The sequence below is a fragment of the Micropterus dolomieu genome, linkage group LG05 (genome assembly GCF_021292245.1).
Source record: "Micropterus dolomieu isolate WLL.071019.BEF.003 ecotype Adirondacks linkage group LG05, ASM2129224v1, whole genome shotgun sequence".
In the NCBI taxonomy this organism is placed as follows: domain Eukaryota; kingdom Metazoa; phylum Chordata; class Actinopteri; order Centrarchiformes; family Centrarchidae; genus Micropterus; species Micropterus dolomieu.
In genome coordinates this window covers 16,934,565-16,961,424 of record NC_060154.1, presented here as the reverse complement: position 1 = coordinate 16,961,424, position 26,860 = coordinate 16,934,565, and the positions used below count along the sequence as shown (strand labels likewise).

Here is a 26,860-nt window from a genome sequence, read left to right as displayed (position 1 = left end):
TTTTCAGGTGTTTGAAAACAACTCTTCAGATCAGATTAGATTCAACTTTATAGTTGAGTACAATTAATGAAATGCAGTTGCGCTCATATGTACATAGACATGTACATAAATACACACATAAATATACTACAGGTCAGATACAGGTCAGAGAATATGTGTTGGTATGTGAGAACATAAATAATGCAGTGAGAACATAAATGGTGCAGATAAAAGTGTCTTTTTGATTGGGTAACAATATAATGAAGCAATCTAATCAGTCGATCCATTAATGCTAATTTCTTAAAAGTTTAGGTTTGGTTGATAATACCAGTAAAAAAAATTTGAATGAAACCTTATTAATAAAGTAGTAATTGACTCAAAACATATGTTCAAAGTTCCTGGTCTTATTTATTTTGTGGTAACGCTTATGATATTTTATGAAACGAGGGATGTGAAGATCATTTTTGAAGTTTATCTGTTCACACATGCCTTTCCATCTTTTTTCATGCCCTCCCCACTCATCATCCCACCCTATCACCCCTTCTCTTTCCTCTATCTTACAGTTCAGTCCTGCAACGTCAGGTGTATGAATGGAGGCAGCTGCACAGAGGACTCGTGCTCATGCCCGAAGGGCTACACAGGCAGCCACTGTGGACAGCGTGAGTGAAAACTGTACAGCCAGCACACCGGGGTATTAATAGGGGGTAGTTCCACTGTGTCACCTGCTAGAGTATACTGTATAGTTATAAGGACCAAATGTCTTCAGAAAGAGACAAAGTAGATGAAAATTCTGCAAATTGACCTCATTTTGATAGACTTGCACCATAGTTCTGCCTTTAAATTTGCTCAAATGTATGCAGCAGGTGTAGAAAGTTTTAGGATTAGGACTTATTAAGACTATTCTAACTTTTGAACTTGGCTAATTAGTCATTAATGGTCCAGCCTTTACTTGCTGCATGGCCAATCAGAAAACCAGTACACTGTATACTTTGAGTTATATTGCCAAATATATGGTCGAACAATTCTGTTGTTAAAAACAAAAACAAGTTGTACTGTTGATGATTTTTAAGGCTTGCAATCGGGTTTATTTTTGGGTTAGAGTTTAAAGTGAGGCATGAAGTGGATAGAGTTGGAGTTATTGGCAAAAGAATTTATGTCATCAATGGAAATCCTCAGAGATGTTTGTAGTTTCAAACACATAATACATTATGTGTTTATGTGTTGGTTATACAAGTGATTAAAATGTGAAGTCATCTGAAACTTTATGAAAGATCTGCGTTTGTATATCTGTGAGAGAGAAAGAATGTGCTAAATGTGTAATTCTCTATGAATCACTCTCTTTTCCTCTGTCTCCTCTAGCTGTGTGTGAGAATGGCTGCCAGAACGGTGGGCGCTGCATCGGGCCCAACAGATGTGCCTGTGTCTACGGTTTCACTGGCCCGCAGTGCGAAAGAGGTGAGAGCTCATCCTCCTTTCTATGTTGATACAGTACTTTATGATTCTCCACTGTCCTCCTTTCAGCTTAGTTTGTATAGAAATGATAGAGGCCTGCTGGTACTAGTCCTTACTTGGTATTATAGTAGGAAAACCAAATGATTCTGATACTTTCCCACTTTTTCTAACTATTCATTTTCACAACCTGAGTCTTATTTGGTATTAATTCATCACATAAGTTGGAACGATGTTATACTCACTAACTTCATTGCTGAGATTTGAGAATATGGTAACATCCAAAAGGGCAAAGAAATTATGACAGGTCAGATGATCAGCAAATTTGTTAACAAAACCCACAGTTAAGAAACCCATTAAACTGTTTTTTTGATTTCGCAGACCAACTTACTAGTACCTTTCACCTACGATATGTAACATAGTTGGGCGCACACACATTTTGTTCCTTTGTAATGAAAACTCACTGTTTTCACCTCCAAATATGTGGCTCATGTGGCTAAAGTGAGCATTTGTGTACAGTTATCATAACTGATGAATAATAATGACCAAACTCCATTGTGTGCCTTGACTAAAATAGCTTGGGAGTCAACTGAGCCAGAGCCTGATTGGCTAGGACATGGAAGCCCAGTACCCAGATTGGAGGGGTGGACCATGGTGCCTTTTATCAATAGGTTCCCTACCCACACACATACTCTTGTTTTAAGGAATATATCAAATCAGGAAGGCTTTGATGTGGCCGTGCAGTCTTCAGTGTTGTTCCTATCAGACCAGACATCCTCTGTTAGTTCATTTCTTCAGTGATTGGTGAGAATTCAGGGCCTTCTAACGTGGATGACTTCATACAGTTTGCTCAGACAGATAGTGGGTGTTTGTCTGCTGAGCTTTGAACAGAAGCCTGAGGTCTGTGTGTGTGTGGTGGGAAGTGATGGCAGGGTGTTGAAAGTAGGTGGTACTGTCCCATAGCACATGAAAAAAAACCTGAATTAATGGCTGTACTTAATTTCACCTCAGTTAATTTCACCTCAATTTCACCTCAGTTCACCTTTCAGAGAAGAAGAGGTACCTTAACACCTTCAGATAATCTCTTTCACCAAACTCACTTTTCTGTGACCCTCACCTGCCACCTCCATCCTCTTCCCCTGCTGTTCCCTACACAAATAACAAGTTCATGGCCTGTAATTTCACTCACCTCATTCATCTCAGCCTTAATTCTGCATATTCCTGCTTCTCTCTCTCTCTCTCTCTCTCTTCTCTCTCTCTCTCTCTCTCTATCTATCACCAGTATTCTTTTGTGTGTTCGCTTGTATTCTTCCCGCTGTTTTTCACTGAAGCTACCACTTTCTATTATTTTTATGATCTTCCTCTCATTCTCCCTACCTCATCTTATTTATCCATGAAACTCTTGTTTTCATGGAAAATACAACATTTTGGGGGATGAGTTTGTCTGAGGGAGCCTTAAAGACATCTGGCAATAAATACCCACCACCCCACCCCACCCAACACCCCACCAGGAGTGACAGAATAGACTTTCTTTGTGGAGTGATCATAGACATTTCCTGATGAGGAGTGGAGCAAGATAGGGAGAGGAGCGAGAGAGAAAAAGATAGAGGGGAGGAGGGAGGAAGAAAGGAGGGACTAGCTGAAAATAAAAATGGTCTCCCCAGCTGTGTACACAAAGCCTGGTGGAGGGGAGTACAAACACTCCATGTTGGGGGAGACTGCTGGACCGGCAGGTATTCACAGGGGAAACACTTATAAATCTTTGTTTGTGTGTGTTTTTGGTGCCAAATATCCTTCAGAGAGAGAGAGAGACAGAGACAGAGACAGAGGGAAATGGAAACATTTGTCTTTCAGCTTGTCCAAAAACAGCTTAGAAGAATTGTTAGAGCACTGTCCAAAAAAAATCTAAATTCTGAGACTACATATCCTCTGAGATATTCAATAATTTTGACGATAAATGACCAGTAAATTTATTTAATAAAGTGTTTGGACCATCCATGGTGTAATCTCTCGAGCTCCTACGGCTCTATCGTATAGTGTGGTTTGAGTCCATGAGTCAGTAGATTTACAGTGTGATTCAGGGAGGAGACAGCTGATTAATTCTAACTAAGTAGGCAGTGAAAGTCAACCAGTTTGGGTGAACTGGGTGTGCACGATGGAGTCATGGGAAACCCCTGCATGTTTGTGTGTCTGGGGTGTGTGTGTACATGAGGCTGCGCATTTTCAGTGTGTGTGTGTTTATGTGTGTGACTGAGGATCGCTGACTTAAGGTTAGCATGAGGGAGGATTAGAGTTAGTCATTCCTCTTTATTCAAAAAAGATTCCCACCATGCGCAACAGCTATGTGTGTGTCACCATTATATTTGTACTATATGTGTGCATGCATGGATACCTATGTCCATACCTACGGGAGTTTGTTTTAGCCATGCTAGTGATGTGCCTGTCTTTCGGATGATCCACCACTTTGGTTCAGACGGAAATAGCTCAAAAACTATTGGATAGATTGTCATGATATTTGGTATAGATGTTCATGTTCCTCAGAGGGTGAATTCTAAGGATTTTAGTGATCCTCTCACTTTTCCTCCAGGGCCACCAGAAGGTTAAGATTTTCCCTTATCCAGGGAACTATCTCAACATCTACAAAATGGATTGGCACAGAAGTTTGTACACATTTATATGGTTCTTAGATGAGGAGTTCTACTGACTTTGGTGAACCGCTGACTTTTCCTCTAGTGCCACCATGAGATTGCCACTTTAAGTGGTTTAAAGTGAATTGTCTCAACTTTCATTTCCCCTTCAGCAAATGGTTGCAAAACTAATGACATTCCCATCAGCCTCAGCTGTGCTTTGTGTTCAGTACTTGGCTAATCTTACCATGCTAACCCGCCAAACTAAGATGATGACCATGGTAAACATAAGTATGTAACCGTTGATGTTAGCATTTAGCTCACAGCACTGCAGTGCCTATGTACAGCCTCACAGAGCTGCTAGCATGGCTGTAGACTCGTAGTCTATATGCAACATTATGTGTGTGCATCGCTCGCCCCCAAAGAGTGCCCCAACGCACTTGTTAATGCACTTGTGTTAATGTATGTTTTCATATCAGTTCACCTGCATGTACACTAACAGGGAGTAGTGTCGGTGTGTCTGCAGAGCTTTGGCCCATTTAAGCTGACTCTTTTCCAGCACTGCTCAGTCCAGTCTATCTCAATATACCTATACAGCGTCTGTGGTCAGTCCCAGTCCCAGCCTGTGGCCCAGTACAGAGCAAATAAACCAATAATCGCAGAGGAGCAATTTTGCCCCCCAGCAGGTGGTAAAGTCAAGGGCATTTTGAGGTGCTGGAAGCATAAGCAAAGTTGTGCTATTTCTGCTCTATTGACTCTGGATAAGAGTGGACAGAACATGGCTGGACAGGATGGCTGTGCTGTTGAATGGGTGGGACTCAGGGGCAGGCACAGGTCACTCTGTGGAAAAATTCCCAATGACAATTTATTTTGAGTCAGCCAGTTCGGAGCCATGCTAAATTTGATTTAAAGCTAGTCTGTAAATTATATACTAATGCATGACGTTGCCTCATAATGGAGACCCCATATGTGTGTTTTCCATATGCAGAAATTTCTGTTGCAAGACACAAAATGAACCCTATCAATCTGCAAAGGAGCAAATATTAACTTAGAGTCAAAAGAACTGGCAAAGAGTGTTTTAAAATTCTAAAAAACACTATATTTTTGCTTCATCCAGATAAGATGTATGATTATATGCTCTGAATTACATCGTCATGTTATGTATTTAGTGTAATTAGGAACGTCACATTTCACTAGCTGTTTTTAGTGTCTGCTTTTCAAGGAGGCACTAAATTTTGACGATGCATCTCATAAACAAAAAGTTGAGGAAATTATTCACCAGGGACCCAGGCCAACTTTAGAGACTCTGGTTTGTTCAAATCAATATTTGAGTGGCCTCACAGGATGACGATGAAGTTTGTCTTTGATCTTTGATCCAGGCTGATGAAAAATGGGTCGATTTACTCTTTCTGCAGTACAAAGACTTCCCCCTCACTGAATAAGTAACATGTCCCATGAGTGGGAGTTGTTGATGGAGTCTGGAGCCCACTTGCCCGACAGTGTTTTTGCCTGGCGGTGTCTGCATTCAATAGAGTCTGCATTATTGTTCCACTGCTGGACAGTATTGTGACGGGAAGTTTCCCAAAGAGACGAAAATAACTGTACAAGTCACGATCGTTTTAACAGTACAATAGGTGAAATATAAAAAAACAATGATGGAGGAATGAATTGGTGCCACAAGATATGAAGTCACTGTTCCAACAAGTGTAGATGTGCATCGTTATTATGTTAAAAATGCCTTATAAAAACCATTTGTAATGTGTGTAGATTTTTCCAAGTAGTCATGTGTGTTCTGTACAGTACAGTAAACCCCACACACAGCAGTTAACTTGAGACTTCAAACTTTCAGATCTTGGTAGATTGCTGAGGGCTTATCTTTCCAACTGCCATTCTCCCATAGTTGTTATCCCCTGTTTGTGTGTGTGTGTGTGTGTGTGTGTGTGTGTGTGTGTGTGTGTGTGTGTGTGTGTGTGTGTGTGTGTGTTTGTGCTGTGTGAAACAGTTAGTCACGTTTGGGTGGCTGTTTTTGGTGTGGAAGAATTGAAAGGCGCAGAGTCCCTGAGGAATGATTAGGGATAAAGGAAAAGAGTGATTTTAAGCACTTGTTGATAAGGGCACAGATAAGACTAACAGAGACTGCTATGGTTGGCTATAATGACGATAAACCTCCACACGGACAGGCACACACACACACACACACACACATATGCACACACAAACAAACAAGCCCGCACATTTGAATCATTTATTTATATCCAGATCAGCAGAAGGACACATGGACACAAACAATGCAATGCAATCAGAAATTCCACAAGACGCGCCAGACATGTGCTCAGTCTGCACACACCAACCAAACATGAACACACACACATGCACATGCACAGAGGATAATTAGAACATTGCTCCAGTTTTTCAACAGGTGAGTAACAGCATGACGTTTAGGCTCAGAGTAAATCTTCCAGCTGTATAAAGTCTAGAGAGGACATCCGGTTTGAAAACACGCACACACACACCCATACCCAGAGGCGAGTGTGTATGTATATATGTGTTCTCTTTATTCATTTGACTTGTTGACCTCCTGTCAGAGGAATGTATGTATAAATGATGATAGCTTTATTTTCATGTGATCAACTCATATTTCAAGTGTCTTATCTTCCCAGAGCTCCCCTCCTGGGAGTTTTATAAATACTTCAGCCATTATTAATGAATCTGAAATGAGATTTTTCCTCTTCTTGTGTGCCATTTCTCTTTGCCTGTCTTCTCTGTCTAGGTCAATGTCCCTGTCCCATCTCCCCAATCCCACAGCTGGACAGGGTTGATGGGAAAATGTTTTCAAGAAGGCTTTGAGTTCTAGACAGGATTAAACATTTTCTCACCTCAGCCTTTACAGTATTTTCTCTTCCTCTAATCCAACTTCCATCAGAGCAAAGACTAATAGACTTTGATGACTGATCACGTTTTTCTGCAATACCAGATTCTTATGTGATTTGGTTCATTACAAAAACATCATGACATGTGAACGGTCAGAACCTGTTAACATTGCCTGATACGACTGTCTGGCTAATTTATGTGGACTGATCTAGGTGAAAGGTTACAAGTGCATCCTTGACGGATCCGTGGCTTTAAGCTAATTCTTGGCTGGGTTACAACTGGCAGCGATTTCTGGAAACTTTTATTAGTGCTGATGTTTATGAAATGAAAGTCTTATAAACTTGTAAAAATGAGAAGACAACATTATGTCTAACACAAAGTTAACACATTCTCATTATCGGAGGAAAAGGACTTATTCATTGTGATGTAAGCTGGTTTTGAGCACAGAGATTATGAATGAAACTGGAGACGTCTGGATAAGAGACAGAGGTTGCTAACAGTGGATTTAGGAGTGGATAGAGGATAGAGAGGAGGATCTGGTGAATGTTTTTGATTTACTGAGCAATTTGAACACTAATTAGACAAAATTACTTCAGAATGTTGTCAGCAGGACTGAGTCAGGATGTTGGATTGCTTTGTTGTACTAACCTGCGCCCATGCTTGAATGTATGTGCCCACTGAATTTACGTGCTTAATATACAGATGTGTATACCACAGAAACAAAAGCCTGACCACATGGAGGACACACATTGATTGGGACACTGTGAGACACAGCCTTTCTTCACTGTTTGTTATTTGGTGCTTTAAAGAAAGCTGTGATTGCTGCTCCAGTCTTTTGTTTGGCTCAACGCTGCAGCTTGGGCAGATGCTGTTTTCCTTCAGGCATGTGTATTTACACAGACAAGTATATGCATTCTTGTGTGTACATGCGTATGTATGAGAGAGAGAAGTGTTTGAGAAAGCATGTGTATGCATTTATATTTAACATGCATCCACTGTTGAACTTGGCTGCTGTGTGCAACTGTCTAGTGCTGCTGGATGATCCGAGCGTGGGAGAGGCCAGTCTCCTTTAGGATGGGATGCTGTAGATTTTTTTTTTTAATCAAAGGATGGAGGGTTGAACCATTCATTATTTTTTTGTCCTTTGGTTTTCCTTCTTACTTTTTTCATCTTTACTGTCCTTTTGAGCTTTTTTCAGTTTCATTTGTTAATCAAGTAGTCCCAAAACAAGACTAACTGTCCTGACTAACAGCCCTGGTTTGGGTATGTTAATGGGCTTTGCTGACAATAGGAAAAATATAAAAATAATGGCAGTCTTATTTTTTAAGCTTAGTCAAGTATTAAATGTAAATTTGTAGCAGAGTAAGCAGGGAGTGTTTTACTTCTTTCTGCATTTGTGTACAGGTGTGTATACAGATAATTTTTTGCATCAGAGCTGTGCCATCCAGGCATCCCAAACCCTAACTCTCATGGAGATCAAAGATCATGGCAGGCAAGGAGAGAGTAGAAGGCAAACAGACAGGAAGAGAAATGAAGACAGATGGACGAAAGGGAGAACTGGCGCGAGCCCCAACCTGCATGCTCAGTTTGACCTACTTTACTTTCCTCTCTCTTTCTTTTTTTCTTTCTTTCTGGTGTCTCCTACTCTTTGCCCCATTCTCTGTGATCTCCTTTCATAGCACAAGGAACCAATAAGTCTAAAGAGGGACTCCCACCAGACACCATGGCTGATTCCTATCTTTCCATCTCATTTTGTCCTTTTAGAGCTGAGCAGGCCTCTCTCTTTCTCCGAATGGCTAGCCATGCAGTTTGTCTTTCATCTCCACTGTGACAATCTAACAGTTGACTTTTTTAATGAAGGCTATATTAAGATGGGCGCCACTGCAGAGAACTTAATAAGTGTTTCTCCCACAAGGGAAGCCATCGTTAGGCTGTGATTGAAAAGACGAACACGGTATTGCTGAAATGGCTTCAGCATGAGGTCATTGTGCCTGATTTGTGAAGTGCATTTAACAAGATTATGCCACAGTTTCACTGGCAAACAGCAGCACAGCAAGGAGACAAGGTGATCAGATAGGGACATTTTGTTGTCATATTGTGTTTGCTGGGTGTGTATTTACTTCCCTTAATCTTCACTGTTACCATCCTTTCCCGAACGATAGAAGGTGGTATTTGAACACATCTGTCTGACTTCCATGAGACATTTGTGTTACTTGTTTTGTGTTATTGGCAACATGTGTTGTGTTACTGCGTATGTGTTTTTTCAAAGTCACACAAAAGCGCATTGTCCCAAAGATGACATAGATACGCATTAAAATGTCACATCCATGGGGTAATTCACGGGGTGATTGTTATTGACGACCATGCTGCCATTAGCTGGTTGTACTGTCATGTTGATAGAAACAGAAACCACCACTGTTCACCCCACCACCAACTCCTTGTTAAGGTACAGGAATGTGTTTCAGTATGTCAATCCAAAGGGTAAACTTATTATATCACAGAGACACAATACATCGCGGTCAATCCAATCCTATTGCAAAGTTCCTGCTGAAAGAAACAGTGGCTGTGTATTTCAATCTGAGCAGGTTTAATGCTGCCCAAGATGCCCAGAATCACGTGCTCTAATGTGATCCCTTATGTTGCTACCAACTCTCATATTTTTCATCTTAAGTCCTGGTAAAGCCTGCTACTTTTAAATGCTACACTTTGTTAGCCGATTGATGATCCAGAAACACTTGAAACAATTAAACTGTGAGACTTGTGTTTATAGATACAGTGAGTCATGTCCCTAAAATCATCCTCTAATGCTGTTTCCACATCCATTCGTCCATTTGTTGTTTGAGAGAAATTAAGAAAGAAAGATAGAAAGATAGATAGAAATAAAGCAAAGAAAGAGAAAAAGAAGAAGAAAAAGAAAGATAGAAAGAAAGTCACTGACTCAGTTAGTGAGATATTACAGGAAATATGCCTTCTCCATAAAGAAGAAATTTCTCAGCTATTAGCACATAATCTGGTTTCATTCAATGCTGCACCAGATGTTTTCGAGTTTTATAATTTAATCAATCAAATGTTCAGTCACTAACTATGAATGATTCTTCTTCTCTGTCCCTCCACAGACTACAGGACTGGGCCGTGTTTCACTCAGGTGAACAACCAGATGTGTCAAGGCCAACTCAGTGGAATTGTCTGCACTAAAACCCTCTGCTGCGCTACCATTGGTCGAGCGTGGGGCCACCCTTGTGAGCAGTGCCCTGCCCAGCCACACCCCTGCAGGCGAGGCTTCATCCCCAACATCCGCACTGGGGCCTGCCAAGGTCAGATTGGAGTACATACGAAAATCTCTCTCTCTCTCTCTCTCTCTCTCTCTCTCTTTCTTGTGCACACACCTGGCAGGTTTTCTTTTTGACGGTGATGACCAGTCTGAACAAACACGATCACCGCACTAAACAGTGTAGCCTTTACTTTATCCTTCATCATCTCAGCTGCAATTCCTACTCACAACATCCTTGAGATAGTGCTAACAACACAGAGGGTGTTTACATGTACACAGTAAGCCGCAGGGTTTGGAGGGTTACTTTAAAATTGTAATCTGGTACAATTACTTGTTTAAAAATGTAATCAGTAATGTAATCCAAATACCACAAAATAAAAGTAATGTAATCTGATAACTTTTAGTTACCTTAAAACTTAATAATAGCCCGGGCTTTTCTTTGCTAAAATCACTGAATTGACCCTGCCTTTATATGGGACAGGCCTTTAATTCTTTTTTGCACAAAACTGAAACTACTATGAAACAGTTTATTTATTTCAAACAGAATAATACTTATGTAAAAATTATCAAATAATATCAAATATAGTAACCTCACGAAAACAACATCATGGTGCAGGATGAGAGAAGTTAGCAGACAGAGAGCGATGGACTTCACATGACAGGATTCACAACTTGGATACATTTTTCTGAAAAGCTGTTTGTTTTTTTTTGATGGGTGGACCCTTACAGACTAAAGGAATATAAATAATCAAGGAAGGGACACATTCGGACTTAACGAGCGCTTCAAAGTTAACGTGAGTCAGCACTTTTTCCCCTTTTCCTCTCTTATAGCCATGCAGGTTACACCAGTAAATCTAGAAGAATTAGATTTTGGGTATTGTTGTTTCCGTTAAATGAACTTAACAGTGGTATTGTGGAGAATCTAACCGATCTAATGATGTTCAGCATGTCCATGTTGACATATTGTTCATACGTTTAAACATTAATATTTGTATTAATGATCTAAGCAGCTTAGAAGCAGCTAAAGCGGGCGACCCCACGGGGTTTAAGAGGTTTTATACATCCAAAGAACTTAAAACCAGACCAGGCGTTTAATTAAGGTAGGCGTTTATTCGTCAAAATGTGTTCCCACACCAGGCCAGTACAGGAGGTAGGCGGCTATTTGGGACTCGGTTATTACTTGAAGTTTTACGGTACTTTTGGATTTCTTCAATGCCAAATAGGCAAATGAAGACAAGGGAAGTATCAATGATGTGTTTTCTGCTCAGTGTATTTTTTGAGAAACATAAATCTCCTATTCCCAAAATCCATATTTAAATGTTTTTTTATATATGCTTTACACTGTCACCACTATGGCAGTATCTCGCCCATCAATGACAAAAACATTGTTTTGTAGGTATTCTTGATGATATTTAAGTTTGTCATTTGGAAAACCATTTTACAATTACATTCTGCACTTGTATGTATTAATTTAGCATTCAATGAAAAAAATATGAAGCTGCTGAAGCATATTGGGACCGGGCCCCACTGATTACAAAAATAACTTTCTTCACATATTCTGGTGAAAACTGGATCATTTTTGATGAAGAAATATTAGAAATATGGAGAAAATATTTTTCTAGTTGTCTCTCTGATGTCCCCCGGCTGCTCTGCCTCAACTATGTGAGTTTCCTGATGAACAGATAGCTTTACTTGTTGCTGAAATTAGTTAACAAGCTAACTAGCTGCTGTTTTTAGCTCAGTTGGCTGTGCAACCACTGGTCAAATTCGTTTACTCTGCCCGTACTGGGTGCAAAAACTGTAAACAGTGAACAGCTTCAGATGTATTAATTTGTCTCACAATCTCAGTGATTATCAGCATGTTCCAACTGCCACATCAGTCTTTCTTAAGTCAAAATGTCCTGCCGCTGAATGATGTCAGATTAATGTGCACATATTTGGAAATTACATTACATATTTAGCTGACACTTTTATCCAAAGCGACTTGCAATTGCTATTTTATGTCAAAGGTCGCACACCTCTGGAGCAAATAGGGGTTATGTGTTTTGCTCAGGGACACATGGTGGGTGTCACAGTGGGGAGTTGAACCCTGGTCTCTCACACCAAAGGTATGTACCTTATCCACTGCTCCATCACCACCCCAAATGCAAAGATACTTACAGCATTCATGATTTTATACACAGTATTTACTCACAAAAATCACCCTTTAACCATTCTTTAACAGATATAGTACAGGTATAACAGAATCAAACAGCTCTGGCTCGGCGTGTCTAAAAGAGAGAGATATGGACATTATAAGAGAGAAATTGAGGGTAAATATGAACTGAGATTGACCTTCTTTCATCAACATTCCTGCTGCTGGTGTCCCAGACCCCCTCAGTCCAAGCCAAGACTCTATTGGCATGCCTCTCTAATAACCTATGGCCCTGACCAGACTAAGCAATAAGACTGCATCAATATACGACACATGTGGAGGTCGTGTCCCTTGTTAAATGAGTCCAGCCAGGATCTTTGTTACCTCAATCCAGCTATTCTCACATGGACACATCCCGCACCACCCTGGGCAGATTGTGATGGTTGATGTCTAGCTGAATCCGTCACAGAGGGAGGCTGTGTTTTTGTCTGAAGTATTTTTGTGCTGGTGCTCATAGCACCTGGCATCACTTCAACAGTATCAGAGCTAAGGACATTAACTTCATGTAGTAATGCTGGAAAGGTGAGGTTGCATGTAAAAATCAGTCCAGCGAGTTAAATAATAAACAAATGAAGTTTAAAAAAAAATGGCTATTCAGTCTGTTTATCCAGCTAGTATGTCAAGGTTTCTGGCTCTGTTTTTGTGCAGACACAAAGCTACCAGTGGTGTATAAACAGTCACTTTGATATTTATTTTTGTCAGAAGTTTATTAAGCAGTTTATTTTTAACATTTGTTCAGGGAAACATTTTACAAACTACATTCATTCATAACTGTTATGTGTTTGTTACTTGACTATAACACATGCAGGGCCATGAAGAAAGTAGTTAGGTACAATAGATAGTGGCTAGAAAATATACTGTATGTACCAACAGTTATTGATGTACATGCGCCTGACAAAGTCTTCCGTAAGCTGTAGTAATACCACAATCTGTCCAGCAAGAGGGTTATTTGAAAAGGTAATACATCTGGGATCAATGATTGGGTTGTATTAACTCCACAACTTCCTTTCTTTTGGAAGAGGTTGCCAGGTTGCTCATATGTTAGAGGTTTGTCAATGTGAGACCATCATTCATCTCTCTGTGACTCACAGACGCTATGCTCTTGCTCTCTTTTTCACTGTCTGTTTGTGCTTCTACCTCTCTCTGAATCTGTTTCTGTCTTTTTTCTCTCTCTCTCTCTCTCTCTCTCTCTCTCTCACACACACACACACACACACACACACACCAAAGATGCATAATTACCAGAGAGCCTAGAGAGATGTCTTGCTGGCAGCAGAATAAAGCACACTTGACCATGAATCCAAATGCAAAGATTGCACTCCAGGCTCCACATCAGGCTGTTGGCTGCTAGATTCTTTCTTTCTTTCTCATTTAACGCAGGCTGTTTTTGTTTGTATAGCTCCACATTCACAGTGCCGGGACTGTGCTTATTGACTGTCACTGAGGTGAATATGAACCCACTGTGTGTGTGTCTCTGCGAGTATTCAATGTTTCTTACAAGGACCCGCTCACTGACAAATCCCCAATAATGGTAAAAGTGACTCACTGAATTCTGGGAAACATGTACATTTAAAAAGCTATTTCCTGTTCAAATAAGAGCTGGAGTAGGTCTTTCTGGAAGTGGGCTTAGACATCACGGCCAGCGCCAAGTTACTACTCATTTCTACCTCATTCTCTTTGCAAACAATTAAATAGAAGAACGAAGAACAGTGTTTTAACAACAGAAGATGTGCCAGAATCTTGCTCTTAAACATGCTTTGAACCATAGTTAACTGATTTAAACTTTGTATTTTTATATTATGCACATTGATTGAATTTAGTCTGGGTGCTTTTTTGCAGTTTTTGGTGCACACCACAAAATTGTTGGGGAAACAAACATGGGACGCGCCATCTCTTAAGCCATTGCTCTGCAGATGCCAGTAATTATTACCTGTGTTCTTATCTGCCTCTTCTCACCAAATTCTGTCTTTATTTCTCCTCCTCTCAGATGTGGATGAGTGCCAGGCAGTGCCGGGTCTTTGTGCCGGTGGTAACTGCATCAACACTGTGGGATCCTACGAGTGTAAATGTCCCGCCGGCCACCGTCAGAGTGAAACCAGTCACAAATGTGAAGGTGAGTCTGAGTAATGGATTTAACACATAGAAAGACAACAAAACAGTATCATGGTCATCACATTAAAAATATAATGCCATCAGATCTGTATATCCCTGGTCAGTAAACAGACAGTGAGGATTAGCGGCCATCTTTGATGTGCTGCCATTGTAGTTTAAATTGCCAGATGATGAGTGACTGGGGAAATATTAATAAGGTAGATAAAGTAGCCCAGCTTGAGTTGGGTTTCAAACACACTTCTTACAAGAAAGAGGTAGGAGGCGGAGAAGCACGCAGGGAGACAAGTTCCCTTTGTGCTAAACATCTGTCCTGCTGAAGTATCCTTGAATAAGACATTGATTTCCTGCTGGCTTCACGGTTGCTGATCGGTAGCTGATACCCTGCGTCTGTATAGAGAAAAAGAGGAATGAGAACTACACTCTGTATGAATTAGTTTTACATTACTATAGGTTGTAGCAGTGAATGGAACCGTCACACAAATTCCTTAGCTGAAACTATCATTTGGTCACTAATGATTGTACAAACTATTTCAGTCTGTAAAACATAATAAGAATGCCTATGTTTTTTTTCAAAGTAAAATTTTGTATGTAAAGATTTTGTAGTCTGACCCTAAAAAAAGCACTGAATTCATCAACATGAAGCAAAGAAAACCACACTACAAACTTTATTATAAACTGAGATAACTGAGCTAACTACATAACTACAAGCTGATTTTAAAAAAAATGTAATAATCGACAAAGCATCGCAAAATATATCAACTTTATTTAAATGCAGAGTATTTGAGATTGTTAACTTATCGCCAATCCAAAATAATTCAGTGGTACTTGAGACTGAATGAGATTTTGTTGAGTTAATGGTGAGACCGTCATGGGCTGTGCACTGTGATCTTACTACTTAATACTTATGATCACTGTGGGTTTACTGGGATCAGTTCACAAATCTCTACAGGCGTTTTAAAAAGTGACAACATGTTCAGAGTTAAAGATGTCTGGACATGTGCACATGAACACACACACACACACACACACACACACACACACACATGCACGAGTGGATTCATGTTACAATGTGTTGATTGGGTGGAATTTAAACAATGCCCAGGCTAAACGATCTGATAGTTAGCCAGACAGGGGCTGTCTCTGTTGGACTGAAGCCGGTGTGTTTTTAGTCTTTAGGGAGGATTACAGAAAGCTCTTGAACCTTCCAGCCAGATGACATCTATTCTACTGAGCAAGACCAAAGCTGAGCTGGCTATCCTATCATATATCAGTGCATGCATTGTTGTGTAAATTCTCCTTTTATTAACTTGTAGAATGGCTAAGACCTGCACCAGGCACAGGAAGAATAAAACTGTTCACATGTACTGAAAACTAGCGTCTCCACCTTTAGATTCATGAGAAGCAATTACCATGACTCACAAAAAAAGTGATTGATGTTGCAGTAAATGAAGGAGGAAACAGAGGAGGATGACTTCACTAAATCCACCAGAGTCCCAATTTCAATTGCGGTTTTAACGCCGCCAGCGGTTCAGGACTAACAGTAAGGAGGGAATGAGCGTGTCCAGAGAGATGCAAAGCACTGCTCAAAGACATTTGGGTGTGGATGTTACATTCCAGCTGGTACCAAAGAGCACAGGGTACCGGGGCGATGGTACTCTGGGCGATATTACTGATTGAAAGATATTTTCAGTCAGTAATTTAACTCCGAAACCCGCCGATGTTGTTGCTCCGAGTCTAAGCGGGCGCCATCTTGATTATTACGCAATACCTGCAAGCTGCCTGCCTGCTGTGGTCTTTTTCTGCAGACAGGAAACATGCCGCTTGAGGACATAAGGTGTTCTTTGCCATTTTGTGGCCGATATATAGACATGCAAGGTATCAAATGAAAGGTCTGCTCAAGCCGGATCGATTGATACCCCCCTTCTCAATCTACAGGCCTGTAAAGCATGGGTGTGCTTTTGGTGACAAGAATGTTGATGAATACTCCTGTTTTTATCAATATTTCAATGTTTTGTCATTTGGAAATTGGTTGTATGGACTGAAAAAGTATTTTAAAGATATCTATCAATAAAAGTCAGCATTTTAACAATAAATATTGACAAAATATGGAAATTCGCCTGGTATATTTGAAAATGTTGTATGATAACTGTTGTATTTTAGTTTATTTTCATCAGATTTACAGTTACAATTGCATTTTAGGTGTATTAGAAGATATTCAGTTGCATTAAAAGCTTCCTTAGGATGGTTTTGATGGTTTATTGCATTAAAATATAGCTTTTTGTACTAGGCTAGAATAAAAATATTAGATTTTTTCTTTATTGCATCTCCATGTAGTCTGTAGTAAAATAAATATTTTAATACACAATGGATTTATATTCCTTAGTTTCTGAGTTTTCAAAGGAGACCAGAATTATGCATCTAGGCCAAATGGTTGAGGAGTTATTCCTGATTCATTTTGGGTATGTAATTTTAGGCATTTTTTCTGGAAAAAGGGGCCTGTTTAAACTACACAGGACTCAAGGACACTGTGACAAGGAAGTAGCTCAGGTTTATAAAGTCCTGTAACCTTTCTACAACCTCTCCGGTCACCAAATGTTTCTAGTTACATTCCTTCACTATGGTAAAGAATACCGGCTATTAATGATTATGTGGTGACTGATGAGATAAAGGGAGAGAGGGGTAAAAACAGCTGGTTCCTAGAGAACCTGCGGGTTACTCAGGGGCAAGAACTCTGCCTGTTTTAACCACTTTATATCTAGGGTTAGCTTTATTTTCTAAAGCAAAGGTGATCACAGCAGGACCAAAGCTGCAACTAATGATTCTTTTCATCATTGATTAATCTCTCAGTTACTTTAAATAGTAAATTAATTTAAGTGAATTAGTTAAATTAACACGTTAAATCTATTAAATGTCAGAAAAGTAAAAAAGGTCCCATAATCAATGATGGGATAAGACATTTTTATTTTATCTGAGATATAAACTAGTCAAAAGCAGCAAATCGTCATATTTTTAATGCTGGAACAAACAAAAGGTCAAAGTTTTTGCTTGAAAAAATACTTGATTATCTAGTTATTGTTGATTGACTAGCATAGTGATCTAGTGAGCATTACACAGGACAATAAGACTTTTTAGCTGAAACAGCAAGCTCTTCATTATAATGTCTCCAGGTCAAAAGTTACATTTGTAAATAAGTTACTCAATTCAACAAATTGATCTTTAAAAATTAAAACAGATCTTTTGAATTTAATATGTTTGTTATTTGTCGTTCTGTTTTTCCGTTGAAAAATGAACTGATCTCAGCTCTGGTGTTGTTAACATTAATCATGCATTTCCTTCATTTGACCCATGCAAAATGAGACGAGAAAGAGCTCAGTGTTTATAAAGATTGTAAAACAAAAGAACACTTGTGACATGTATCTGAAGTCATGGATCGGCAGGAAACACGTGTTTAGTGAAATCTCACAATCAGACCAGGTCCTTTGGGGAAGGTTTTTATTGAAATGCCGTTCTAGTGAATGCACAAACAGCCTCACTTAGAGCTTTCACAGGGAAATTAGTGAGGTTTTGGAGCAGTTAAGATGAGCTGCACTTAAGATGGTTGTCTGATTGTTTTGGGCACAACAAGGCACCTGGTTTTATGGTGTACTTTTAGTTTAGACTGTGTTTAAAAGTCTCTCCCTTTCCCCCTCCTCCTCCTGTTTCTGTCTTTTCTGCTTCTCCTTCCATTTTCCTTCCATAAATACAGTAATTTGGCTTAAAACCAGCTGTTAGTCCTGAACAAAGAGACACTTACGGCATCTGGGAGACTTTCTCATTACACACACGGACCTCCCCGTTGTGTCGATTCTCATGCACTCATGTTGTACAAATACAGACAGTTTCACGCATAAGTGTTTAGATTAGATGAAATAATGGAAACTGGCTAAATTACACAGATACTTCTAAAATGTCCACGCATCGATGATGTTATAGATATGCACACACAGCTACACACGGCAGATTTGATGGCTCAGTTGTAGATATTTATCCAGGTGACACACATTTCCTTCCAAACACACAGTCAGTCCCACAGCGCTACGTCTGTGTGGAGCGTAATGTCTGGCATGCTGTTGCTGCTGCTGACACAAGGTTTATTTGGCTGGGTTTTTACAGCCTCACCTAGGCTTTCTGCCGCTGCTGTCAGACAGGAGTCAGCAGGGGAAGAACAGTCTCTTAGCTTTCCACGGCAGGCGTTGCTACGCACATCCACACTTAGACGCAGACACATACACACAGAAAGACTCTTTACTCCTAGATAGACATTCACTAACACACCCTACACCTTTCCATCTAAACATGTAGGGCACACACATTACCACACTCACCTCTTCTGTATTTATGCTGTAATTATGCCCCGCAGTGGTGTTGTAATTACGTATGCGTAGAAATAAGCGTGACACATCATTAAAACCCAATACCTTCTGGAACTTCACTTTGGGTTCCCCTTGTCATAGAGCAGTGAGGCCCCGTCTCAACAAATAATACAACTTAATGCCATCATAAAGCGAACCACACCAAGGTGGGCCCTGCCAAGTACCATGCCCAGGTACTCTCAGACATCGTACACATTTCTGAGTCAAACTGTGGCACGTTTGAATATGGTCAGCTTATTCCCTCTAACCTGTGGAGTTTAGTTTCTTTTAGTACGGCCATTTCTTTCAATTAAGTTGCCATTTGTAGACTGGGAACAATTGTAGATACCACATTTGCACATATAATCAAGCCAAATGCTGAGCTATATACATTTATACTGCATGGGTTTCTTATGACTGGAATAAGTTCCCTGCTCATATATTTGATTTCTGTCCACATTTTGGGTTCTCATAAGATTTCTTTGTTGTCTACTGTTATTGTAAAACCAGTTGTGTGTGTTTTCAGGAATGCTGTCACGGATTATTGTCTCTTCATAGCCTGTCATAGTTGTAATTGTCTCTTTCGTATTTGTAGCTGTAAGTGAGTCTTTTGTTTGATTTATGTGTAATTTGATTGGTCATTGTGTTGTGAGAGAGGTTAACCTGATACAAAATACATCTTTTATTCTATTTTATATACTATAAAATACATATTTTAGGATTGGTTGGCGTTGAACTTCACAGTTAATACTGTTGGATTGTCATTTACACATCATAGCTCACAAGTGAGTTTTTGACTGAACAGAACACACCAGAAGTGAAGCAATTCCACTTTGGTAGACTGCGGATCCAGTTGGTTTGCTTAATTTTTCCTCTGGGAGAAACTGTTGCTCCAGTGCAATAAACTTTTATTGCAGCGTGCTACTGCATCTTTCCAAAACAAAACAAAACAGAACTAAAATGTTCTGAGCTGGCGTGAGGCGTACTTGACAAATATGTCCCGTGATGTGATGAACAGAGTTATATGTGAATGCAACTGTATGTTTGTGTGTGTGATTTAGATATTGACGAATGCAGCACCATCCCTGGTGTGTGCGATGGAGGCGAATGCACCAACACTGCTGGAAGCTACGTCTGCACCTGCCCACGGGGCTACGCCTCCAGCACAGATGGCTCCAGATGTGTGGGTGAGTCTCACACACATACACATTTCCAACATTTTTCTCTCTCATTTGTGCATTTCCTAGCCCCCTGGCTAGCTAAAAGCTTTACATCTGGCCGGTTACTTCGCTCTCTCCCTCACTGCTTCAAGTGTGTGGAGTTCTGATGAGTCAAGCTGGCCTACAAACCTGTGGTCACCATGTGCAGACAAACACACTTGCACGCACTATTTGGCCTTGACAACATTAATCTTCTCAAATGTTAGTGCCCCTCTGACTCATTTACACACACACTGACACCCATTCAGTGCATACTTCACTGACATGTCCCATGAAACACTACCAGGTGTTAATGTATTCCTGCAATTCTCACCCCTCGTGGCAGCCACACTGAAACACAACCATGTGTTACTATATTATTTCAAGATTTAGCCCCAAAATGGACCGTAACTGATGCAATTGTCTGTTTCCCACTATCAGCGTCCAGCCCAACCAGCCCAACCTTCCTCCAATAAAAGCTCCTGTAACAAAGTAAAACCTCTGGATTGCTGTAATTGAAAATACTTGTTTCCACCCAGGTATTTTCTAGCTTTTTATTTTGGAATAAGTCTGAGATGAAATGGGAAATGGAGATGGGTCAAAAACACCAAGAAGATCAATTCTCAGAGTTACACCACATTCCGCACCAATCTGGGAAAATCTTTTGACGGGAAAGGGCCTACAAAATTGGAAGCACACTATTATTCTACGTTGAAACATTAAATGTTACCTTTACTGGAACTCAGGTACCTAGCACAAACCATGAAAGATTGCCCCAGAAATGAGGAGGAAGAGGTGACGGAATGGGTTGTTTTTTCGAAAACAAACAGATGAAGCTGTGTGTGTGTGTGTGTGTGTGTGTGTGTGTGTGTGTGCGCGCGTGTGTGTGAGTGCTTGTGTGTGTGTGTGTGTGGGAGAAAGTGGATTGCACATTGACACATTGCTCCAATTACCCTAACCCATCTGTCTGCCTTTATGTGAATCCATATTTTTCTTTTCCCCCGTTTCTTCTCCTTTGCCCCTGAAGAGATATGTTATTCTCTCTACGCATTTTTCTGTCTTTCTTTTAAGTGTGGATCACACCAAAGCTCATTCTCTCAGCTAACACTTCATTGAGTTACAGGGGAAAGTCTCTCTGTTTAGTCTGAAACTATTCACGTTTCCTTCTCAGTTTGGATCTTCTCTCTTGTTCCGTCTCCTCTGGCTGTTATGTTTTCTTCTTTTGAACCATTCTCGCACTTTTATACTCTTTATCTATCTTAACGTTTCCTCCTTGGACCTTTTTTCCTGCCATCCTCTGACATCTGGACACTGTACCTCGACTCCTTTAGTTGTGGTTGTCAGTTGCTCTTCTGCAACCTGCTGAAGGGAAAGAGAAAAAAGAGACAGCAAATAAAACAGGTGCCAGACACAACTCTCATATATCCGTCCTCTGTCTCTGTCTCACTTCCAAAAAACACTAGAATGGGAAGACACAGATAGGTAAACCCACACAAAACCAGACTCTTTATCTATATAAAGAGAGATATTCCAAACCAGTGATCCAAAGTCACACTTAGACACAAACTTGGGCTTAGAAAGACAGATATCATAAACTCTGCTTGTTTAATCTTCACGACACACACACTTTGATTAAATTTCCCGTACTGTCTGATCTCTTTGCCTTTTTTGTGGTGACTACAAGAGAGTAAATTGCTTTTATAAGGCTGATTTCTCGCTTGCTCGCCTTCATGTTTAGGAAGCAGGATATATAGTTCTGGTCTGGAGGCAATACTATGTAGGTACTAGGTGTAGTGTTTTTTGGGATGTACTGTACCGTTGTGAAGTAAGCCACTGGGAGCTGTTGGGGGGCCTGACAGTAATCATAGCCTAATGCCCTGTCACATAGTGGATGCTTGGGGAAAAAAAAGACCTGTCCAGTCAGCCAGTCTGAAAAAAAAATCACCAAATGAAAGCATATGCTTGTGTAGTGGAGAAACACTAGCGAGCAAACCACGGTCTGGATCCAATTTAAGTCATCATCATCCTCATCAGCAAACCCCGATCCCCTGACCCTCCCCCCTTCGCTCCCCCTCTCCTCCTCCCGGCCTCCAGCTCGGGCATTCCTGTGGGATGTTTTTTAGTTTGCGTGCATTTGTGTACATTTATGCGCACATGTACCTATGTGTGCAAGCATATGTATGTGTGTTTATGCATGTTTGGTGTGGATGTGTATGGGAATGCATATCTGTTTGTGTAACTGCATGAAAATGTGTGTGCGTACTGTACAGTATGTGCTCCCAGACACAGCGCAGCCCCTCATGTTCTATCTAATTGGCAAGAATTGCTCCACATGGAACTGATTAATTCCAGACTGCTGGCTCATTAGTGAGTTAATCGACTTGTGCTGCCCCCCCCCCCCATTCTGCTTTTCATTTTTCTCCCCCTTTTTTCTGTAGAAGCTGTAGATTCCCTCTTGTGTAGTTGTTCTCTTTAAAAAATAATACACTGGCATTATCTTCCTCTCACTCTAGCCTTTTCTCTTCTCTTGGTATTTTCCTTTAATACCTAGAAACCCTGTGTCTTCTTCTCCATTTACTCCTTGCACACACTCTTTTAACCCCAGCCCTCTCTCCTGCCCTATTGACCCTGACCTGGAAAACTTTAACAAATAAGGGGGTCTTATTTCATATCTTATCATATTTTTGGAGGCCCGCAGTTACTCGAGACCCCAGGCAACCTTTTCCATTGCCAGCCCATAAAGAAGCTTCCTCCCTAGCCACGAGGCCAGCCTTCTGGCTCACAGCACTGCTGTTTTGAAAGCGGCGATTACCTGTAACCTTTTCCCACATATAATGCAGCGTCAGTGGTGGAAAAAGTACTTAATTTGTTACCTGAAGTCCTGCATTTAAAGAGTAACTTAACACAGCCATCTGTAGTTGAAAGATTGTTGTACCTCTGTCTATCTTTCTGATGGGAGTTGTTTGGTGTACTCTGTTGCACATGTAACATCACCTAATAGTGATGTGTACTGACACACCCTACACTACAGCAAGATGAGAAGTTAAACCACTGGAGGTCAGCAAAAACAAGAAATCTAAACTTCTCTTAAGATGAGATTTCATTTGGATAGTGTAGCAAAATATTTCATTTTAAATGACTCATTTTGTGAAAGTCTTTGTTCAGTTATTATACATTACCTGTCAGATTTTTTTTTAGGGTTTAACACTTACATACATATTTTGTCTATGTACTACCTTATCATACAAAATCAGTAATAACATTTGCCATATTGATGTAGTGACATAAAGTGTACAAACATTATCTGTAAAATGTAGTGACAGAAAAGTTGAAATGGTCACAAATACCTCAAACATCATATTCAAGATCTTATGAGAAAGTACTGTGTCATATTCCAGCTCTGCATATTAATGTGTGCCTTTATATGTCCATACAGTAGTAGGAAGTTACAAGTTTTAGTGAATTACACAGTTTCACTTCAACTTTAACTTTGTCATCCCTGAAGGGAGGTATTTCTCTCACATCCAGGAGAAACATAGAACTCAAGAAAACTTGAACATAAGAAAAAAACCCATAACAAAATACATGAAATATTCATTAATCACATGTCCCTTTAAAAAAAAATTGATTTCAGTTTTGGTGACCTTTTGAGCTTAGACTTATGTTGCTGCCATGCGCGATTGTCTAATTGTGTTAATGGGTCTCCTCTTCCTTCAGATCAGCGTATGGGCACCTGTTTCTCTGCTCTGGCTAATGGCCGCTGTGCTGCAGAACTGAATGGTCAGTACACCAAGATGCAGTGTTGCTGCGACACAGGACGCTGCTGGGCTTTGGGACAGATCCCTGAGATGTGCCCTGTCAGGGGGTCTGGTGAGTACACACAAAAACAAGATACACATAACAGAGGATACATGCAATTCCCACGTATCAGTTGTTGACAACCACATATGGTCCTAACAACATCTACGCCAGCTGATGGATATGAGCTTAAAATGGACCATCCGTCAGCTTCTTCCTCTGCTGACAAAAAAATGGCAATCTCCAAAATAGATTGTCTATGATTTGGCATGAGCACAGACAGCAATTAAAGTCATGACAGCACAAATGTTTCACAAGGCAAATGAGTTAAACACAGTAATATTAAACTAGACAAGACTGATGCCGTTAGAGAGAGACTGAGTTTGTGTGTGTGACACACAAGAGGAAAGAACTTTCACTCAAACTGATGAGCATGATGTCATGAGCACAAACACAGAGAAAGATGGAAAAGATTTGTTTGAAGATAATGACCCATCATCTCCTCAGTCAAGCTGGAATTCAAAAAACTCCTCTGCGTGAGACTGTGTGATCCGTAACTGATCTGTTACTGATCTGCTTTCACTGGCACCGCCAAAATAAGACGTACGTGTGTCTGATTTATTGCGACTGACAAACTAAGTGAAAAACATGCTTACATACAAGCGTACAGTACAATGCTGTACATGTATATTGTACACACATAGACAAATACATACACAAATACATACATACAGTACCTGCATACATTCATTCATACACAAACATACAATTAAATGATACACTAGTCTTACTGTAACTACATGCCAAAGCAAAGCAGAATAGGTCAAGTGGCATGCAAATTTCTCACTTTAGTTCTTGGTCAGGCTTTGCTCCAGTCAAAGCATATCTGAAACCAGTAAAATTGCACAGTTAGACTGTCAATTTTATAACAAATGTATACAAAAGAACATCAAAATGTATTGCATTATTATTAAGTACAGTGGCTTTTGTGAATTATCCAATTCCAGGAAAACAGTGAGAAATTTCACATGTAAATACTGTAGGAATTCAAGTGAGGGTGATCCAGAGTGCTTTTGAGTCAGAATTACTGTCCACCTAAACTGTTTAAACACAAAACCTTTGTTGGTACAACTTGAGAGCTGATTAATATATTCTTTCTCAATTCCATCTGGATGGTAACGAAGGAAGCACGACCTTTAGTAGACTGCATCCACTGACTTGTGATCTCTGTCTCTCTTATAGACGAGTTCAGGCGTCTGTGTATTGTGGGTGTTCCCCAAGGACACGGTTTCCCTCATGGTTACCCCAATGGACACTTCCCAAACAACAATGGCAACGGGTACGGCTATGGACACAAGTTCCCAAGTGTGCCTAATGGTAATGGTAATGGGGGCATCGGTGGTAACGGAGGAGGTGGAGGAGGAAGCTTTGGAGGGAATGGTGGGAGCTTTGGAGGAAACGGAGGAAGCTTTGGAGGCAACGGAGGAGGACTTCAGACCCACAAACATATAGGTGAGTCGCTCTGCGGATCTGAATAAGTCTGTTAAATAGCACCAGATAAAAGGGCAAATTTTTAGACTTGGAAAATGATCTGGATAAGATGCGTTACTGTGTTTTGTTAATGTGTCTGTTGTGTATTCTCAGGCACAGTTTCTGTAAACGACACCATTGACGTGTGCAAACATTTCACCAACCTGTGTCTGAATGGACGCTGCACTCCCACACCCACAAGCTACCGCTGCGAGTGCAACATGGGCTACAAACAGGATGTTCGTGGGGAGTGTATTGGTAAGAAACGTACTCACACACTGAATACTGTACAAGTGTTCTGTCAGTTCTCAATAACCTCCCTGTGCCATACATGCAGACACAGTGACTAGGTGACACTGCACTGCCATCTTCTGCTGATTTAAGGAACTTAATACAAGTGTAGGTTGATGCTTGCAGGAGAAATCTGCTTAAATGTGAATTGTGTTCTTTGTGTTCAATATTGCAGTCCATTCAGTAGTGATAGGTCATGTTTTTGTTGTTTGCTTAATTTTCCATTCTCCAGATGTGGATGAATGTGTGAGTAATCCATGTATCAATGGAGATTGTGTCAACACACAAGGATCGTACCACTGCAAGTGCCATGAGGGCTACCAGGGAACCCCTACCAAACAAGCCTGCATTGGTATGTCTGACTGTGCTGTCAAACTATATTACTGTAACAATTCCCCACGCTGTTTCTTTGATATAAATTTTGTATAAATGCATCACTAAAGCAATTTAAACCAATTTCCCCAACGCTTTGGTGCTTTAGTTTATTATGACTGGTGGTTAAAATACAATAAACTAAGCCACATCCATTTTCCCTCATCCTCCTCTGCTTGCGCTCCTCTCTTTAGATATTGATGAGTGTATTGTGAATGGAGTGATGTGTCGCAACGGCCGTTGTGTCAACACGGAGGGAAGCTTTCAGTGTATCTGCAATGCTGGCTTTGAGCTCACTCCTGATGGGAAGAACTGCATTGGTGAGGAGCCAACACAATAACAGCTCAACTTGACATAAACGTTCACCATTATAAACTTGACCTGAATTCTCCTCTTGTCCCCCCCTCCAGATCACGACGAGTGTGCCACCACCAACATGTGTCTGAATGGCATGTGCATCAATGAGGACGGCAGTTTTAAGTGTATCTGCAAGCCCGGCTTTGCTTTAGCACCTAATGGACGCTACTGCACCGGTATGAATGATTTATTAAGTACAAACAGAAACCTCAAACCTTCTGCCAAACAGGCGGCTTTATAACAGTGTTGACAGATTTGGTGTTCTTTGAAATGCTGCAGATCCCTTTCTTTGAATCCAACAGTTTTGTCTTAGAAGTAGGACTTTTTGAAACATCCCCAATGTGCAGAGTCTAGAAATAGATAGAGGGATAGATGAATTTGTGAGTCTCTGCCTGGAAGCTTCATGAGTAGCTGCCGTC

The 26,860-nt window shown here is 40.5% G+C and overlaps 1 protein-coding gene across 5 annotated transcripts in view; it reads left to right on the top strand.

The window, feature by feature from the left end:
* The window catches only part of fbn2b (fibrillin 2b), a 66,697-nt gene that overhangs the window by 18,068 nt on the left and 21,769 nt on the right, over nucleotides 1-26,860 (top strand). For all 5 annotated transcript variants that reach the window (XM_046048641.1, XM_046048642.1, XM_046048643.1 and 2 more), the window contains 11 exons: nucleotides 543-638; nucleotides 1,339-1,434; nucleotides 10,043-10,240; nucleotides 14,379-14,504; nucleotides 19,956-20,081; nucleotides 23,811-23,963; nucleotides 25,134-25,403; nucleotides 25,536-25,679; nucleotides 25,945-26,064; nucleotides 26,279-26,404; nucleotides 26,495-26,617. In XM_046048641.1, coding sequence (XP_045904597.1) covers nucleotides 543-638; nucleotides 1,339-1,434; nucleotides 10,043-10,240; nucleotides 14,379-14,504; nucleotides 19,956-20,081; nucleotides 23,811-23,963; nucleotides 25,134-25,403; nucleotides 25,536-25,679; nucleotides 25,945-26,064; nucleotides 26,279-26,404; nucleotides 26,495-26,617 — 1,578 coding nt within the window. The remainder of the gene's footprint in view (nucleotides 1-542; nucleotides 639-1,338; nucleotides 1,435-10,042; nucleotides 10,241-14,378; nucleotides 14,505-19,955; nucleotides 20,082-23,810; nucleotides 23,964-25,133; nucleotides 25,404-25,535; nucleotides 25,680-25,944; nucleotides 26,065-26,278; nucleotides 26,405-26,494; nucleotides 26,618-26,860) is intronic.